General features: G+C 42.7%; 1 protein-coding gene across 8 annotated transcripts in view; it reads left to right on the forward strand.

Annotated features, from left to right (window-relative positions):
* ANK3 (ankyrin 3) overlaps positions 1 to 19,659 on the forward strand; it is a 675,561-nt gene that overhangs the window by 325,131 nt on the left and 330,771 nt on the right. For 2 of the 8 annotated variants that reach the window (XM_059170188.1, XM_059170191.1), the window contains exon 1: positions 9,850 to 10,459. The exons of 1 other annotated variant lie outside the window; for it this stretch is intronic. In XM_059170188.1, coding sequence (XP_059026171.1) covers positions 10,346 to 10,459 — 114 coding nt within the window. In that variant the 5' untranslated portion in view covers positions 9,850 to 10,345. Of the gene's footprint in view, positions 1 to 9,773; positions 10,460 to 19,659 lie in introns of those variants that run through there. 5 more of the 8 variants (XM_059170185.1, XM_059170186.1, XM_059170193.1 and 2 more) reach the window with 5 other exon arrangements.

The following is a 19,659-nucleotide window of genomic DNA, read 5'->3' on the forward strand; positions in this document are numbered from 1 at the left end:
ACTGAGGTGTTGTATCTTGTATGCCGTGGACAGGCATCTCCAAACACATCTGGGTGTGCGGAGTCAAGTCCATGGTTTCTGGGGTGGGAGGATTTCTGGGGAAGCTTCTGCATACCTTGGGACCCGGAGCAGCTCTGTGCCTGCCACGCTCTTGTATAGGTAGCTTTTTCCATTTCAACACCTGCTCATTAGGAAATGGACCAAGACTCCCCAAGAGCTCTCAGATGGCCTGAATTCTGTATCCCTGCCAGTCTGCAGTAGAATTTAATAACAACGGTGAGGTGAAACTTGGGCCTTTCCTCGGTGCTAATCCCCAAAACCATCTGGCCTTTCCCTTTCTCTGAAAAACAGTTGAGTGTATGTGTTGAGGGGAAGGAGGGGGTTGGAGCTGGAAGAAGACGAACAGACCTATCATATGTTTCTTAAAAGACAATCCACTCTCTTTCAGAGCAGATAGAAGTCCTCAGAGATCATAGCTCTAAGCTTGTCTTCCATAGCATCCACATCTTTGCCAGCTAATTGTTTGAAAATCACACCATTCATTAACTATTGACAGATGTCCAAGTTTAGTTCCTTTAGTGAAATAATGCCAAAAAGAAACGTGTACATCTGCAATCATGATTCAGATATTAAAAACAAGAAATTATGCATTTTCTCTTTAATTTTCTATTAGGTTTTCATAGAGTATTAGAAATAAAGCAGAGACTCCATAAATATTTGTTTATTCATGCTCTACAAACGAATTGAAATCAGTTGGTAGGGAATACATAGACTACAATAGTAAATTACAAATAAAACATGAAACTACCTCTACCCTGCCCCTACCTGGGGAGGAACTAGAATACAGATAGTGAACCATGTGACCTACACATTACATGGAGAATATCATGGTTTGGGTCTCTTTGAAGCCTCGCTCTAGGGTATATGCTCCTCAAATGGAAGTACGTATGAGGTCCGTTGTTCTACTCAAAATTGTTCTCTCTCTCTCGTACTACTGAGCACTTACTGAGTTTGGGTGTCATAAAGACATGTGGAGGGTGATGCTACTTCAGGAAGAGGGGTACCAAAAAATAATTGTCAGTGAGTGAATTAATAAAGAAATTTGACTTGTCTGTACATGGGTTAGAAAAGCCAGTAGTAGTATGTCTTTCTGTGTCTCAAATGACGGTGACTATGTTCAGATACAAAGGGTAGATCCCCATGGATACTTTTGCAAATATACACACAGTCACATGTATATGTATGTACGTGTGTATAAACATAAATATGCCAAGCATCAGGTTTTAAGAGTAGTGTCCATTCACTCTTTTTTTCAGAAACCCTCAAAACAGTGATGCCTCGGAAGAAGGGGGAGGTCAGGAAACTGTGGACCTTGGGTCAAATCCAACCTTGTTTTTGATTCACCTACAAGCTAGGAATGGTATTTACCTGTTTAAATGGTTGAAAACAATTCAAAAGAAGAGTAATCCTTGACAACATGTGAAAATTATTTGAAATTCCAGTTACAGTATCCATAAGTCAAGTTTTATTGGATCCTAGCCACATTCCTGTATTTACCTGTGGTCTCTGGCTGCTTTTGTGTTCCAATAGCAAAATTGAGTAACTACAACAGAGACCATCTGGCCTGCAGAACCCAAAATATTTACAATCTGGCCTTTTATGAAAATGTTTGCCGACCCCTACCTTGGAAAATACAAAAATGAGTAGGAGGAAATCTTCCTGAACACACACCTCCTCATATTTGGAAAGATCTATCCTCTAACCTGCCCCCTTTTTTTAAAAAGAGAAATTGGAAAAGGATAAGAAAATTGGTTTCAACTTTGATCTTTCTAAAAAAGGCCTCATAACTTATTTTCTCCATACATATCACCCTATATCTTAAACATAATATTTTCAATATCCAAGCTTCACTTTTTTTTTTTTTTTTGGTTTCTTATCTTTATTTATTTATTTTTTATTATAATTTTTTATTTTTTATAAACATATATTTTTATCCCCAGGGGTACAGGTCTGTGAATCACCAGGTTTACACACTTCACAGCACTCACCAAAGCACATACCCTCCCCAATGTCCATAATCCCACCCCCTTCTCCCAAACCCCCTCCCCCAGCAACCCTCAGTTTGTTTTGTGAGATCAAGAGTCACTTATGGTTTGTCTCCCTCCCAATCCCATCTTGTTTCATTTATTCTTCTTCTACCCACTTAAGCCCCCATGTTGCATCACCACTTCCTCATATCAGGGAGATCATATGATAGTTGTCTTTCTCTGCTTGACTTATTTCGCTAAGCATGATACGCTCTAGTTCCATCCATGTTGTCGCAAATGGCAAGATTTCATTTCTTTTGATGGCTGCATAGTATTCCATTGTGTATATATACCACATCTTCTTGATCCATTCATCTGTTGATGGACATCTAGGTTCTTTCCATAGTCAAGCTGCACTTTTTTAAAAAATTGAAGTACAGTTGGCATGACAATATTCTGTTAGCTTCAGGGGTGCAACATGGCCATTCAGCGGTCGCAGTCGCCCCTTGAACAACACGGGTCTGAACTGCATGGGTCCACTCGCAGACTTTGGTAAACACAGTGCAGTACTGTAGATGTATTTTTCTTCCTTATGAGTTTCTTCACACTGTCTTTTCTCTAGCTTACTTCATTGTTAGATACAGTATATAATACCTGGACAAAATATGTGTTAATCCACTTTTAATGTTATTGGTAGGGCTTTTAGTCAATAGTAGGCTGTTAGTAGTTAAGTTTGGAGGGAGCCAAAAGTTCTAGGTGGATTTTTCAACCGTGCAGGGGGTTGGCACCCCTACCCCCATGTTGTTCAAGGGTCAACCGTTATCTCCATTGCAAAGTTCTCCCCCCATAGGTCTAGTTACCATCTGTCACCATGCAGAATTATTACCATATTATTGATTATATTCCCTGTGCTACACTTTTTATCCCTGTGACTTATTTATTTTATAACTGGAAGTTTGTACCTCTTAATGCCCTTCACCTATTTTACCCATTCCCCTCCTTCTCCCCTGTGGGCATTCTATGTATTTATGAATCTGTTTGTTTGTTTGTTCAGACCTTACTAACCCTTGTGATGATACCCTAACATGATATAATAAAGGACAGGAAAAAAGGTACAAAGTTGTGAAACATACAACAGGACGTTTTATTAGTCCAATTTATAAAGTGGCCTTCTGAAGCAACATGAGAGGGAAAATCTACCAAGACTTAGCAAGGTATAGGATAGGTAGGAAGAAGACAAATCCTAAATGCACTTGGAGCCCCTGTGTAATGCCTTGTGTTTACATGTAACTGTTTTGTCTTCTGTGATGATCATATTTTTTCATAAGCATTAGCTATTGAAACATACTCCTAAGAAGCAGATGCTGTTATTTCCATCTTACAAGAGGAAAAGGTTATAAACTTTACATGTAGCTCTTTCTACGGCAGTAAGTCAGTGCCAATTCCAAGAAAGTAAATATTTTTTTTCTTTTTTTGTCAGGTAGAAATCTCTGCATGATTGATATGGTCCACAGTATGATAAATGATGGTGTGAGTTGTAGTGTGAATAGTTGACTGATTTCCTTGACAGCATCTGGCATAGTGCTTAGCTATGACTATACTACCCTTGGCCATTGTATATGGCCTCATGAGTCAATGAAACATTTTCTAAAAGTAAAAACCTTTGCTTCCTCTTGTGTGCCACTCCATCCCTCATAGAGAGTGTTAGCAAATGATCATGGAGTAGGCCAGCAGATTCCTGAATTTTCAAATCCTATCTCTTTCATACCTTTGACCTTTAGTTTCCTCTTCAGAAAAATGTTTTGAAAGTAGACTTACTTTCCTTACATCTTGACCAGAACACACCCACGGTAGAAGCACACATCAGTCCATCATGGCGTCCTTATTATAATTGTATTTTGTCATCACATAGTTGGGGAGAGAGACTTTAGAATTCCTTACCCCCTTTTTTAGATGCTATTTATTTATTCGACAGAGATCACAAGTAGACAGAGAGGCAGACAGAGACAAGGGGTGGGGGGGGAAGCAGGCTCCCTGCCCAGCAAAGAGCCCAATGTGGGGCTCAATCCCAGGACCCTGGGATCATGACCTGATCCGAAGGCAGAGGCTTTAATCCACTGAGCCACCCAGGTGCCCCTAAAATTCTTTTCCCTTTATTACGGGTATGGGAATCCTGAGGAAGGATAAGGGACTAAGCCACCCAGGTGCTGAACACAGTGACCAACAGGTGAATGGGCGAGTCCATGAGTGCATGAATGGTTCTTTTAGCACAGGCACCTGGGAACATACTACCTCTTTGTGCTTCACCTTTCCAAATGGAAAGTGTATTGACTGACTGTTGAGTGTCTTCTCTCGCTCGTTTGCAGAAGTATCCGCCTTTGGGAAGATCATGTCTGGCAAATTAGGCTCTTTTTACTAGTATAAGCTCTTTATAGAGACAAACACTGTAGTGTGAGCCTCTCATATAATTTCAAATTCCTAATAGCCACATTGAAAGATTTTTTCAGAAAGTTAAATTTATTTTAAAGTATTTTATTAAATATATCCAAAATAGCTCCATTTCAACATGACTCAATGTATACAGTTATTACTGAGGAATTTTACATTGCTTTCTCTAGTATTTAGTCTTGCAATCCGGTGTTAGTTTATGTCTTAATTTGGGTGCTAAATTATTGGAAATACTTGATCTGTATTTTTCCAATAAAAGTTAAAGTTAGAAAAGCAGATTCCCATATCCAGATTGTTCCAAACACGCTGCAGTATGTATCTGAATTGAGTATGTTTTTAAATTTAAAACTCAGTTCTTCAGACATACTAGTCCTGCTTCACTTGCCACATACAGCTGGGGGCTACTGTGTGGACCCGCATAGATCACAAGCTCTTCTTCAGTATACCTTTCCTCCGCATCTCCCTTTATTTCCACACACCCACAACCTTCTGTCCCTTCAAGTCCTAGCATGTTGGGTTCGTGAGAGGGTGGGTTTGAAGTCCTTTGGTCCAGCCACCCCCTTCTGTATGAACAGGGGCCTCGAGAGGAAGTGACTTGTTCAGTACACTTCATTTGCTCACCGCTCAGTGCTCTGCCAGGCTTTGCCGGTCTACTCCTCCGGTCAGAGAGGGCGCAGGATGTGCCTGCGTGGCACATCCTGCGTGGGTCTTCCATGCAGAATGAGGGATCCCCTCCTCCCTGCCAGCCAATGTGGCTGTGGCGGAGACACCTGGGGAAGCCCGTCTACTGCTCGTGTGTGGTGGCAGAAGCAGCTGGCAGCCTGGGGCCAGCCGGCTCTGCAGCACTGAGGTCAAGCCATCGAACTGGCCGGACCATCTCCTCCAGGGATGACGGAGGGCAGATGGAGCATGGACACGGACAGGCCCGAGGCCAGCACTCACGGATGTGAAGATGCCACCCCACAGGGTGTGGGAAGGACCATCAGTCTTTCAGTGTGGTCCAGCAAGTCATTTCTTTTCTTTTCTTTTACTTTTTTTTTCTTTTTAATATTTTATTTATTTATTTGACAGAGATCACAAGTAGGCAGAGAGGCAGGCGGGGGCGGGGGAAGCAGGCTCCCTGCTGAGCAGAGAGCCTGATGTGGGGCACGATCCCAGGACCCTGAGATCATGACCTGAGCCGAAGGCAGAGGCTTAACCCACTGAGCCACCCAGGTGTCCCTCTTTTCTTTCTTTCTCTCTCTCTCTCTCTTTCTTTCACACTTCTTGTGTCTAATCTGAAAATGAAGACGAATCTGTGACTATGAGTTGAGAATTTTCCAGGGTGCTTTTTCTGTCACGTATAACCATTGACAGGTTTAGTGCTTGTTTTCTTTCTTGTTCCCCACGTTGTTCAGAACCTGCTCAAGGTCTCTTGACATCATCTTTATCTAGGATGCCAAAATTAATGAAATGACAGTGGATCCATTTTTCTTTGTGAAGGAAAAATATTTTGACTCGTACGGTGAGCCTGCTCTACTTCTGAGAAGACGGAAGTGGAACACGAACAGCAGCACGAACAGTTTTCGTTCCATCAAAACACACACTTGGCTCATTCCCGAGAACTCGGGGTGGGTTTGGGAAGGTACAGCCTCCCCGGCAGGGGAGAACACTCTCTTCATTGGTTTTCTTTCTGTTTTCCGTCCTCCATTTTTCTTCACACTCCCCGTCTTCCCCTTCTCCACATCACCGTGTCCCATTTTTTCCAAAGGGTTCTTTTACTATAACTTCAAAATGACCAAGAGACAGTATCCTCTTCATAGAACTTGCGTACATTGTTCGTGTGTCCACCCAGCTCACCACTGTGGAGACATGAGATAGAATGACAACCAACCAGAGGGGTCAAGATACTAATTGGCTGAGGTAATCGAGTTGATCTCAAAATCCTGGCAAGGTGTAAGGAACTTCACTTAAACTGTGAAGGAAAATCCCTCTCACTGGCATCTCAAGCCTGTGACATCCTAATGAGTTGACTTGATGTTGTTTTCAGTGGGATTTCAGTTGGTCACAGAGTTTTGGTTCCCGGATTAGAAATTATTTAGGATCTAAACATTATCCCCAGTGCCACGCTAGAAAGTTTGAGTTTTACTTTTTTGTACTAGTTTTATGCTGTAATGCTCTGAATAAAATTTGTCACTTCTGATAAGAAATCAGGAATTATTGGGGGCAGAATCGTAAGGAGAGTTTTTGACATAAGTTCTGGTAACTAAGGTCCACGCAAGGAAAAGGCCAGGACTCCTCCTTGCTGCGGGATGCTGGGTTTTCAGATTGCTCAGCCACGCTGCCTTCTGCAGGAAGGGTAAGGGGACATAAAGCTGGGTGCTAGGATACCATGCCTTCAGTTCCTCCAAGTGGCTTGCTGTTCTTTGATTATCATTGCCTTTCCTATAGGACATAGTCCAAGAAGGATTTCTGCTAGTAAGTCTGAAAGATCACTTTTACTTTATTTTTGAAAGGATGCTTTAGGAATTCCTGTAGCTGGAGCTTTTATTAAACCAGAACAGATTCCCCTCCCCCTGCTTCCCTAGAGAGAAGTGTCTTAAGAATAGTCTTTCTTTAACTTTCAACAGCTTTGAAATTCCATGCCCAGGCCGTCCTCATCCTGTGTAAGTTCTGTCTAGTACATCCTCAAGGCCAATGTCAAGGAGTGGGACTGGAGAAGTTCCCCTGTATGTGAGTGGTAATTGATGCCACCGAACCCTGCATTTCCTTCCTGTTCTGAGACACTGGCCACCCTGCTCGGAGACACACTCTTGTACCTGCTGTGCCCTCCATTTTCCTTGGAAGATTCATACTAATTCTGTAACCTTATAAAAGAGAGCAAACTCTTGAGACTTAAGCGGAAAAGTTTTATGAATCTTCATAGACTTCAGAGACTCAAGTTTTTAAAAATTATTTTCATGTTTCATTTTCAGCTCTTATAAATAGCTTGCTTTCTAGAATTATTGATAGAACTGTCAATTCAGGTTGGGAAGGGAAACACCTAGTATTTGTGGCTATCATGCTTAAATGCCTGTCAGGATGTAGGCTGCGCAGGGAGAAAAGAACTAAGACATTAGCAGTATAACAGTCAAAATCACAGACCCACAGGGCAGCTTTCCTTGGTGGTATTGCTGTTTAAAGTTCTTCTGGCTTAGAAATGGAGGACAAAGGCCCACATGCTCTGTAAGAAAGAAAATCTAAACAAGCCTTAGACTTTATTTTGGATGGGTTAACAACTTACTGAGATACTCCAAAATCCAGCATAACACAAAATGTATGTTATGGCAACATTAAAGTTGTGATGGATTCTCAACTTCTGAGTAATTTGGGGGAAACAAAGAATGATTCTAGTTTTAAAAAACACCTGTGGCCTGTTTTCCTAATTTCCAACAATGCTTTAGCTGATAGAGATCAATGGGAAAGTATAGCTTTACAGCCCCAGCCAAAGAGGTTACTCTGATCAGGGATACTTAGAAATATATTTTAAAGTATCATTAGTGTCTATAAAGGAATTAAAAAAAAGGTCCAGGAGCCGGTGGGAAATGAACCAGTTCTGTAACTGGCTGTTCTCTTCAACTTGCTGAAAATAAGGAAAGGAAATTGTATGAATTTTCCTCAAAAGTACAAGGTGTTTTATATAAGGAGAGACTATACAAAAGTTCTAAATAAAAATTAGAACTTTTGTATAGTCTCTCCTTTGTATAGTCTCTCCCACCTATTCCTATTACAATAAAAAAATTATTCTGGTAGAAAAACCACTTATTTTTATTACTAAGATCCAACTGTGATTTATCACTTTTGGATCTGAGTCTCATTTCATTCCCCTCCTTCATTTTCTCCTCTGTTTTGTCAGCTGATGGATTGGTAGGCAAGGGAGAACCTTTCCAGACGTCTTTCTTCCTGGAGATGGTTTGTGTGGGGAAGCAGCCCATGAACATCAGTGCACGCAGTAGGCCCCCAGCGCACGCAGTAGGCCTCTGGGAATGGTTTGACCCACATGATTTTCAAATCGGTCACCGGGAGTCACAGGGAGAGGAGTGTGAAATCCACTCGCAGCAGGTCCGGAAAGCCATGCGCCTACCATCTTTCTCTTCCCATTGCCTATCACCGCCCACCAGAGGGTGAAGAAGCCCCCTACAGGGGGTATGGGGAGGAAGATCTTTGATCTCCAAGTCTGAAATGTAGTGAGTGGCTGTTGTTTGCAGGAGCGCTCACACTGGAGGTTTTTTTGTTTGTTTGTTTTTTTAAGATTTTATTTATTTATTTGAGAGAGAGAGTGAGAGAGCATGAAAGGGGAGAAGGTCATAGGGAGAAGCAGACTCCTCATGGAGCTGGGAGCCCGATGCGGGACTCAATCCTGGGTCTCCGAACAACAGCAGTCGAACAACAGCTCCGGAGAACGCCAGCCGGCTCTTCAAGCGGCACCTTTGGTCTTCTTGCTCCAGCTCTCATGCGTGTTAGCCCTCAGCCCTGCAAAGCCAAAAGGACTGATCTCTAAAGTTACAGACTTCTTGAGTTGGAAGAAGCACACGGCTTCATGGTATTGAAAGCAAACATACTAAGTCTTTCCAGTGGAACATTATCTCCATCCGCACTGCCCCCCATTCCAATCCCCACCAACCCCGCTCATTTTCCTGGTGCATTTAGGGTTTCCTACAAGGGCTCAAGTGTTTTAGGTCCATCCAGTGTACCACTCAATTCAGCCATTTCTTGCTAAACCCATGTGAATCCCCTGTGTGTATACATGATTCCTGACTTAGGCCATTTCTTCTGGGGTATGTCCTGGCAGAAGCCACCCCAGCAGGCCCAGAGAACGACTGACTGCTGCTTCACTTCTCCATCATGAATATTCAGAGGCTGCAGTCAGCAGGGACTCAGGTGGCAAAAATAGTAAGGTGATTGAAGCAAACCCTAACATGAAGCCAGATCTCCATGTCAGTGTCTCCGAAACCCTGATCTCTGCCCAGATTGCCCATCCTCCGACCCGTGGACCACATGAGAGGAGAGTCCTGGGGAACTCCTCTGAATCGGGCATCTGTTCCATACACCAACATGCTCACGTCTTTCTGTATGATGTGTTGTAATCAGCGTGTTGTTTTTAAAAGACAACAGGCCCTTCTGTAGTCCTCTCCCACAAAATGCATTTAAGCCCATAGTTCAGCATAAAGGACGCACTGTTGAGACCAGCAATGCATGCATTGTTTTCCCCTGTAATGTGGTCAGGATCTCCATAGCGAAATGTAGTGCATTTTGTGAAATCTTATTTTATGTGTTTTGTCCCCATCAGCAGTTAAAACTCAAGTAGGAACGGCTCCATTCTATTACGGGTTAAATTGTGCTCGTTGCAGAACTAGTGGTGATGTATAAATTGCAGCTCTGTCTTTTTTTCGAAGGATTCTAAAATAGGTTTTCAGAATTAGTACTGGATTTTCGCTCCTGCATGTGTGGTGACTCTGGATTTTTTCCCTTCAGAGAAGCATCCTTTGCAGCATTCCCCCTTCCGAGGAATCACTTAGACACTTCCAGCTGGTGGCAGGGGACACAGCCATAATACAGCTTCCTCAGTCCCAGCTGTCTTTCTCACTACGATAAATGCATTACGATGGCTGCACTCTCATGTAAAGGTTCAGGTGCAGGAAGGTGGAGGATGAAGTCTGGGAACCGTCTTTGGGGTTTTTAAAAGCTTCAGCTTCTACAGCATCTTTTGCATTTTGCATGTCTTCCTGCTTCTGGTCAAAGGTTTCTCTCCAGTGATTGGAATGCTGCCGTAAGCCTGGCTAAAGGTGCCCGAGGAGATCACCTTCTAAGAGGAAGCCCTGCGTGCTTGAGAAGCTCTTTTTAAATGCATTATGGCTCATGCAGCTTCCCAGTTAAAGAAAAACAGGGATTTAGAAATCAATGCTGAAGAAGAGACTGAGAAAAAAAGGAAACACCGCAAACGGTCCCGGGATCGGAAGAAAAAGGTAGTGGTCTTTGCCAGAGCATATATCTTGCCTGGCATCTTTTTGTTTTAATCTCCTCCTGGCGTCTGTTGGAGGCATGAAGGGCTGTTTTCACGTGCTGTGTAGGGGATAAATTGGGAACAGATGATGAAGCTCACCGGTGGACCCCGGCCGCAGGACAGGCGAGGCAGGGGGAAGGCTGCATGCCGGGTGGGGGTGATTGCAGGGCTGATGCGGAAGGTGCGCCTCCTCTCCTCGCAGGGGCTGGGGCACGCCGGCATGACACAGAAAGGTGTTGCCAGGGAGTTAAAAGTACTTTCTTCCTGGCCCCGTCAAGGTTAAACGGACTTCGGGGACGTGAGTTTGAGGGAGAGGCTGGAGAGCCAGTTTTTGGACTTGTTAGAGGTCTTGCTCGTGGAAAGGGAGCTTTTTGTGCTAGAACTACTGTCACTGTGTGCGTTTCGCGGGCAGATCTGTGACCTTAAAGACGGAGCAGAAAAGTCATTTCCTGCTTCTCTTCCCCTCACCCATTTCTTTCCTCTTGCCTCTTATTTTTGTAAGGTGCTGCTAGTTAGCTTGTGCAATGGAAATAAGCTGCCAGAAATAACTTTCTTTTGTTACGTGAAGCTAAAATCACCGAGGTTTGTTTTTCTCAGCTGGGGGAGAGACATCATCCTGAATGCAGGAATTCCCTTGGCCCAGCGGGGACCTGAAGCCTTCCTCACTGATTGCTTCTGATTAAAGCTTAGGCATTGATTGATCATCCCCAGCTGATATTCTAAGGTGGTGGTGGTGGGGAGGAGGAGGAATATTCTAGGTCAGTGGTGTTTTATTACCACCTGAGAGTACTTACTGAGTGTTTAGTGGCTGTGCCCTTAAATATGACTCCTAGGTACCCTGTGGGGATTGAGGGCCCAAATCACTTTCCCTCCATGGCAATTAATAAAAACTGACTAAAACTCTGTGATCTGAATACGAAAGTCGGGTCATAAAGCATTTTTATGTCTCTTTGTGAGAATTCCCAAGGGAAAGATAATCTTAATTCGCTCTGAGCAGTGATGCGTGTGCCTTGTAAATGACACGCAGATTTCATCCACATGTGCCTCTCCTCAGGGGTGATGGGGTATATTTTTGGTGCCTTTGCCGTTTTCTTCAGGGTTAGGATCTGGAAAAAGAGCCTCTCTGCCTTTTGTTACCTGGCAGATTTGACGAGATCGGGTTTGGAGGGCTACAGTTGCTTTGCTGCAAGGTGGTAAATATAGAACATTCCCCCTTCAATATTCTTGTAAATAAACTTCTTGACTGCATTTTTACAAAAGTACAGACTCAGAGTGCATGTTTCAAAGCCTTGCACAGCAGAGTTATGGAATTGCCATATTTGGCTAGGTTCTGGTCTAATTGTACCGTGCCAGGTTGTCTGTGGGTAGGTCACTGTTGAGTGCCCCCTCTCCACACATCTTTGCCCACTCCCACAGTGGTAAACTGGCTTCTAAGAACCATGGGGGAAGGTAGATGTGTTTGTATAAAGATACAACGTCACCGTTGCCTTTCCTACTCTGGAAGCGTTGTTGGCTGAACCAGCCTTATGCAGCACAGTTTCCTGTGGTGATGACAGGCCTGCTGCCTTGGGGCCTGGGCCCCTGTTTGACTTGGAAGCAAAATCGGGAAGGAGTAAGGCAAAGGGAGCTTCTGGACTCACTGAACTGAAGCAAATGCTTTGTGGACCAAAGTGCTTTGTTATGAGTACAACAGTCTGTCCAGTGTAAATCTCTTAGCAACCAGAAGGGAACATGGAGAAATATCAATATCGCTATGTCAATGTGTAAGCAGATTTAAATGTTTTGTTCTCAGGACAATCACAGAGTTGATCCAGAAAGTGGCTCGGGGATAACACTTTCATTGCTGTTGCACTACTAGATTCGTGACATAGTACGATATGTATATTCCCTCTCAAAGATACATGTATTTCAGGAGATTTAAATATTCCCAGTCTAGTGATTTCAGGGACTACTTTCAAAATATAAAGTCAAGATCATGTGACTTTGAAGACATAATCTAGATTCTTTTTTCTGTTGTAAAGCATATCTACCACTTACTCTCTATAAAGTGAATTGTTTTGACTTGGGCTTTCCTTTCTCTTTTTGTTCCTAAAGATCCTAATTAAGGCCCGTGGGTTACTTTGCTCCGTATTATAGGTCCCATGTCGATTGGAAAAGCTGCTTTTATATACTTTGCAGGTTATTATGGGATTCATTGCTCTCGCTCATATGTAGAATATCCTGTAGGACCTTTTAATTACATCAAAGTAATAGTGAGTAGTCTCCTAAAATCACAAAATAAGAAAGCTTAAGAAAAACGTAAAGAATATCTAATTTGTAAAATAAGGAATTTGGTTCATGGTACCCATGCAGTTCAAGTCTGAGCAAGCTCAGGGTGAACCTTTCCTGATTCTCTCCATATGATGTGACATCACACAGTATGGGACATTACTAAGTATTATAATCAAATCATAATACGTGCATAAAATCAACACTGCATTCACATTTCATCAGTTTTTTTTTTTTTTAAACCCACCTTTGGTCTGTTAAGAATGTTGATAGCCATGAATAAGTGATTACCAATCAAAAAAATAGGAAACTTCTAGGAATTTATAATGCCTTGTATTTTAATAAGGATGTGTTTTATTCTTGCTGTAACAAGTTTATTGTCAAGAAAAAGATCTTTCTGTTGTTAAAGGATACACACCTGCATGGATGAACCCTTAATCTTTTTATCACTGGTTTTTCTGACTTAAAGCAAAAAAAAAAAAATAATGATAATAATAATCCCCAAATCTTTTCATGAGTATTTTGTTTAAAAGTTGCTTTTTATTACATTACGAATCTTCCTGATGCAGACTTTCCCATTGCTCTTTCCTGATAGATTTTCCCCTTCCCTCTCTTCTTCTCCTGATGGGCTGAGTAGCTGGCCTGCCTAAGGTAGAGGTAGATGGAGGGTCTTTGGGTGTGTTCATATAGGCTCCATGCCCTGGCTGAGCAAGTTGCAGAGAGGAACTCTTTATATCCCTTGCACTGAGCAAGGTCCTGACCCATGGGTAGTGGTCAGAAGGTGACCTAAGCTACTACCATGGGTTAATGAGGGCTAGTCACAAATGCTCTCAGGCCCACACTTTCCTTATTGCCTCTGATGGGGAATTACCTACGTATTTTGCCTTCCCTCCGTGTAAACTGTAAAATACATTTCAGTATTGTGGGGTATTATGAGAATTGACCTTAACTTATTCAATAGTTTTCTTAATGTTCACCAGTATGCTTGTATATATTTATACACTCTACGGCAAAACAAATAACTTTAAGGTGATCTAAGGAAATGTACACTAAAAAAGGAAACATTCGTATATGTATCACTGACATAGGATAATATATATTATATTATCCTATATATATATTATCCTATATATATCCTATATAGGGATACAGTGACAGTTAATTTTATGATTAATATCTTTTCTAATTATTGATGTCAGACTCCTACAGCTACTCAGTGGTAGAACAGGAATGAATATTCATTGCTTCATTTTTGGATTCATGCAGTTGGTCAGCAGACGTTTATTGCGTGACTTCTGTGGGTCTGGCATGGCATCCGGTGGTGGAGGCAAAGCTAAAGGAGCCAGAGAGGCAACAGTCTAGTAACTCTCTGTAGAGAGAAGAGAAAGATCCGAGCACCATTAAAACCCCTACGTAACACATGGAAAGGGAGCCACAGGAGCCCACAGGAAGACTCCCAGTTTAACCCAAATGGGCTCAGAGAAGGTTCTTGGAGAAGCTGAACCTTGGAGGAGGAGTGAGCAAGATAGGCAAGCAGGAGTCCCATGCCCAAAGTGGTGGAAGTAAGAGGGAACATTGGAGTGTGTGAGAAAAAACATAAATAAGGAGCAAAGAGGACAGGCGTGTACAGCAGAAAAGGTAGCTGGAAAAGCAGCCCAAAGCCAGGTCCTGAAGACTTTGTCTGGGGCTGGAAATCACCCTCTTGAAGGAGAGGGACTCGAACCAACTTGAACGGTGGTGGTAGGCAGGGAAACCAACAGCTGCATGATCTAGAACCATCCCTCCGGTGGCTGTGCTGCAGACAGCCGGCGGGCTGGCCGTCCGGAAGTGCTGGTGGTGATTCAGGAGTGAGAGAGGCTGAGGGGCTGAACCAGGGCAGAGACTGTGACAGTGCAGAGGGGGTGTTGCATCCAAGAGATATTTAGGGGAAGACTCAACAGAACTTGGCAGTGGACTGGACGTAGGATGTGAGAGGGAGAGATCGGATTCTAGCGTAACTGCCAAGTTCCTGGCTTGAAGCGGAAGATGAATAATTAAATTTCCTGGATCCATGTCTTTTCTCCCAGGACATTTGTTGACCACTAAAAATGTACCAGGTAGGATTTTAAATTGCTTTGTAGGTGGAGGCTCACTTAATCTTTACACAACCCTACAAAGAAAGTATTTTTATCATCCCCATTTTACAAATGAGGAAACTGAGGCATGAGCCCATGAAGATGTTCCTGTACTGCTTAGTGGTACATTTAAGATTCCAGCATGGAACATCTAACTCTAGCTCGTGCTCTAACCTACAACACAAAACAGCATATGTAATTAATATTTTCACAGCTGTGTATCAAAATGGAATTGATTCAGAGAATCTTCTAAGCGATCAGCTACTTCCTAGACACTGGGAACCTCAAATAACCAGCATTATATCTCTAACTAACCCACTGCAGTATGAGCAGGGTGTCTGGTTTTCTTCTCCTCTGTTAATAGGCTTTTTAGAAAGATTTATTTATTTGAGAGATGGGGAGGGGAGAGCACGAACAGGGGAAGGGGCACAGGAAGAGGGGAAGAGAGAGAATGTCCAGAAGACAACCTGCTGAGCATGGAGCCTGACATGGAGCTCAGTCCCACGACCCATGACCGTGCAATCACGACCTGAGCCAAAATCAAGAGTCAGTTGCTTGACCGACAGAGCTACCCAGGTGCCCCCCATCTCTGCAGTAGATTTTAGTGTTTTATCTGAATAGTTTCTTTTTTAAATTTTGAAAATAAATGGACAGTCACCAACACCAGGACTTCACATCCTCAAAGACATGTTGCTATAGTCTCGTGGTGTCTTAGGTGCTTACTGTGTACCCAGTGATGTGCGGTGTGAGTGCTATGGATTGTTCTACTATTTTTTCCTCACAGCTTCTTTATGAGACTTCTTTATGAGACATCCCCATTTTTTAAATAGCTAAATGAAGACTTAAAGAGAATAAAGAACTTGCCTGTGGTCATATGGCTCATACCTGTTGGGTCTACACTTAATCTTGGGTCATAGGCCCCATTTGGAATATGTATTTAACCACTGGGTTTATTGTTTTGTTTTTTATAAGATTTTATTTATTTATTTGAAAGAGACACAGTGAGAGAGGGGACACAGAAGAGGGAATGGGAGAGGGAGAAGCAGAGCAGGGAGCCTGATGTGGGGCTCAATCCCAGGCCCCTGCGATCATGACCTGAGCCAAAGACAGACATATAACGACTGAGCTGCCCAGGTGCCCCACCACTGGGTTTATTGTAATAAAAATCTGGTGGTCTCTTTTAGGATTGAAACAATGTAGAGATTTGAGAACGAATTTCAGGAGACATAAACAATTGAGTATTATTTCTTGCTATAGATGCTTGGTGCTTCCTGACACTTACAGACCTTCTCAATGCCTAGTTTCCTATGCAGCTATGGCACCCATGATGCCAGGCAGGGGGAGGTTTGGGACTAAAGTGACGGGACTTTTGAGGGAGAGGATTGTGTGGACCTGTATTAGATAAAGGGAGCCTACTCTGTTTCCTGCTTTGCTGAGTATGTGGACTCCAGATGTGTACAGAGTCTAATTTGTCTGTCAGCATCCTTGATATTCTGCACTATAATCATGAGCTCCCATGAGACTGTGAGCCCCTTGAGGGCATCTACTACCAAACTGGGGCTTGTGGAGTAGGTAGTGGATGGGAGGGAGGTGGACAGATGAGAGGTGGTATCACACAGTGACTAAGAGCATGGACTGTAGAGTAAGAGTGTCTGAGTTCAGGTGCTAGGACTGGTAGCTAGTCTGACCTTGGGGAAGTTATTTAACCTTTCAGTTCCCCAGTCTTTTCACCTGCAAAATGAATATAAAAATAGTACATACTTTTGTCACAGGGTTGCAATGAGAGTTCAGTGAATTAGGATTAGAATGGTGCTTGGCCGAAGCAAGGGCCATATAGTTGTAGTTGTTGCTTTTGTTATTGATTCTCATAAGGAACAGAAGAGTGAATGGACTGTTTCCAACCCGAGCCTTTAGAGATTGTGCCAAGTCATTTCACTGAAACCAGGCAGGTCAGCTCCCTAGGAGCACAAGCAGCTGCTGCCCCATCTCCACGCTTCCTCCATGTGGAAAAGGATGGATGGAACTCATAGAAAAGTTGTAAGCCTTTGTCCTTTCACATTCCGTGACATTTAGGAATAAGGAAACAATTGAATAAAACGTGTCTGCTGATTGGTTCTCTATTCCTATCATGATACATTTTTTAATTCTCAAAGTCATATGTTCATTAAAAAAAAAACTTAACCTTTCTTGTTCTTGATCAATTACCATTATAATCAGTGCAAGATCATGTTAGTCTAAATTATACATTTATTAATGTCTGAATATGTTATTTAAGATGTTGTTAGTTTCATCAGCAACATTCTGTAGCTATTGAACTGTTTCTTCATACTCTTCAGGTTCGTGGTCTTTTCTGTCTCTTGATTTGCCTTTGACAAGGTGATAGAGTCCTGTGTGTATGTGTGTTCTGTTGAAACTCAATATGGAAAAAGGTTTGTTTTCAATAGGTATGCTTGTGGATAAAGAGGATTTGGTAGTGCTTCTATAATTTTTGTAGTTATATTATTAGAAAAAAAATTCATCAACCATAACACATTTTGCCAGTATCCATTCATTTAATAAAAATGTACTGTATACCTACATTGTGCCTGTCACCCTGCTGGGGACTGGTAATATAAAGGACCTGTAGGCCCATCTAAATACTGTTTTTTTTTTTTTTTTTTGATATTTTATTTATTTATTTAAGAGAGAAAGAGAGCATGAGAGGGAGGAAGGGGAAAGGGTGAGAGAGAAGCAGTCTCTCAGCAGGGAGCCTGACGGGAGGGGGGGGGAATCCCAGGACCTTGGGACCATGACCTGAGCCGAAGGCAGATGCTTAACCAACTAAGCCACCCAGGCACCCCTACCTGCTTTTTTTTTTTTCTTTTCTTTTTAAGTATTTTATTTATTTACTTGACAGAGAGAGCACAAGTATGCAGAGAGGCAGGCAGAGAGGGGTGGGGGGGAAGCAGGCTCCCTGCTGAGCAGAGAGCCTGATGTGGGGCTCCATCCCAGGACCCCAAGATCACGACCTGAGCCAAAGGCAGAGGCTCAACCCACTGAGCCACCCAGGCACCCCTAACATATATTATTTGCCCCAGTGGTACAAGTCTGGAATAATCCATCTTACACACTTCACAGCACTCACCGTAACACATACCCTCCCCGATGTTCGTAACCCAGCCACCCTATCCCTACCCCCTGCCCCTGGCAACCCTCAGTTTCTTTGGTGAGATTAAGAGTCTCTGATGGTTTGTCTCCCTCCTGCTCTTTTATATTCTGCTTGAACTCCACGACGCAGGTAGGGATGAAGGACTAGAGGAAAATAAAGTGGATTCTGGGAGGGCTGGGCTATGCTAACATTGTGCCAGAGTGTTATCCACATATTTAGAGGCTTTAGCCTGAGCTGAAGTTTGCTATGTAACTTGCCTTGGTCACAGAAATAACTGGTCTTGGAATCAAGCTCTGCATGGTTCTAAGTCCTTGCTTGGGCTATCAGAACCTTTGTAGGATAGATTTTTTTTTTTTTTTAAAGATTTATTTATTTGACAGAGAGAAATCACAACTAGACAGAGAGGAAGCCAGAGAGAGAGAGAGAGAGAGAGGGAAGCAGGCTCCCTGCTGAGCAGAGAGCCCGATGCGGGACTCGATCCCAGGACCCTGAGATCATGACCTGAGCCAAAGGCAGCGGCTTAATCCACTGAGCCACCCAGGCGCCCCGGATAGATTTTTTTAAAGCAAAGTTCTTACTAATACACATCTGCGGTGCATTCTTATGTGGGGACAAGAATAATCACTGTGGGAATGTTAAAAGTTATTTAGTAGCTGAAATTTATAAATTATTTATCTTTCACTGCAAAATGTATATATTGTCTAAATCATTACACTTAAATTAGTGTGCATTTGAATTAGTACGTATTTATTTTAAAGATTGTATTTATTTATTTAAGAGAGATAGATACAGTGAAAAACAGATCAGGAGCAGAGGGGAAGGGTAAAGGGGGAAGCAGGCTTCCTGTTGAGCAAGGAGCCCGACACGGGGCCAGATCCCAGGACCCTGAGCTGAAGTCAGACACTCAACTGACTGAGCCACCCAGGTGCCTTAAATTAGTGTGCATTTAAAATAAGAGGAATCCAGTCATTGAAACAAAGAATTGTTCACTTCTGTCAATTGATGAATACGTTAAACTTTGACTCATGATGTCTAAATACTATGTCACACTGTCAGTTGTATAATCCAAATAGTATCCTAATGAAAATACTTGCATGGGGCACCTGGGTGGCTCAGTGGGTTGGGGCCTCTGCCTTCAGCTTAGATCATGATCCCGGGGTCCTGGGATCAAGCCCCGTGTTGGGCTCTTTGCTCGGTGAGGAACCTGCTTCCCTTCCTCTCTCTCCCTCTGCCTGCTTCTCTAACTACTTGTGATCTCTGTCTGTCAAATAAAAAAAAAAAAAAAAAAGAAAGAAAAAAGAAAAGAAAAGAAAAAATACTTGCATAGAAAGGTAACATTTGAAAACAAGGAGTCTGCTGTAGTTTTACCCAGGCTGTGGTGTTTCTAGTTTGTCTAAGTTAAAAGAGGAAGAATCGAAAGCAAATTAATAGAAATGAACCCAGACCTTTTACATAGAGTTCAGATTTTTTCTGGTGCTTATCCCCTTCATTGAAGATTATGCTGTCCTGGACCCAAAGTGGGATCATGAAAAGAACAGCCCATTATTGTCAAATCTAGGAGCTGCCTGTAAAATGTATAGATTTCAATTTAGATTTAGTTGGGTCCAGTAAATTATTTCTCAGTTATAGGTG

This window comes from Mustela lutreola, chromosome 4, assembly GCF_030435805.1.
Source record: "Mustela lutreola isolate mMusLut2 chromosome 4, mMusLut2.pri, whole genome shotgun sequence".
Lineage (NCBI taxonomy): Eukaryota > Metazoa > Chordata > Mammalia > Carnivora > Mustelidae > Mustela > Mustela lutreola.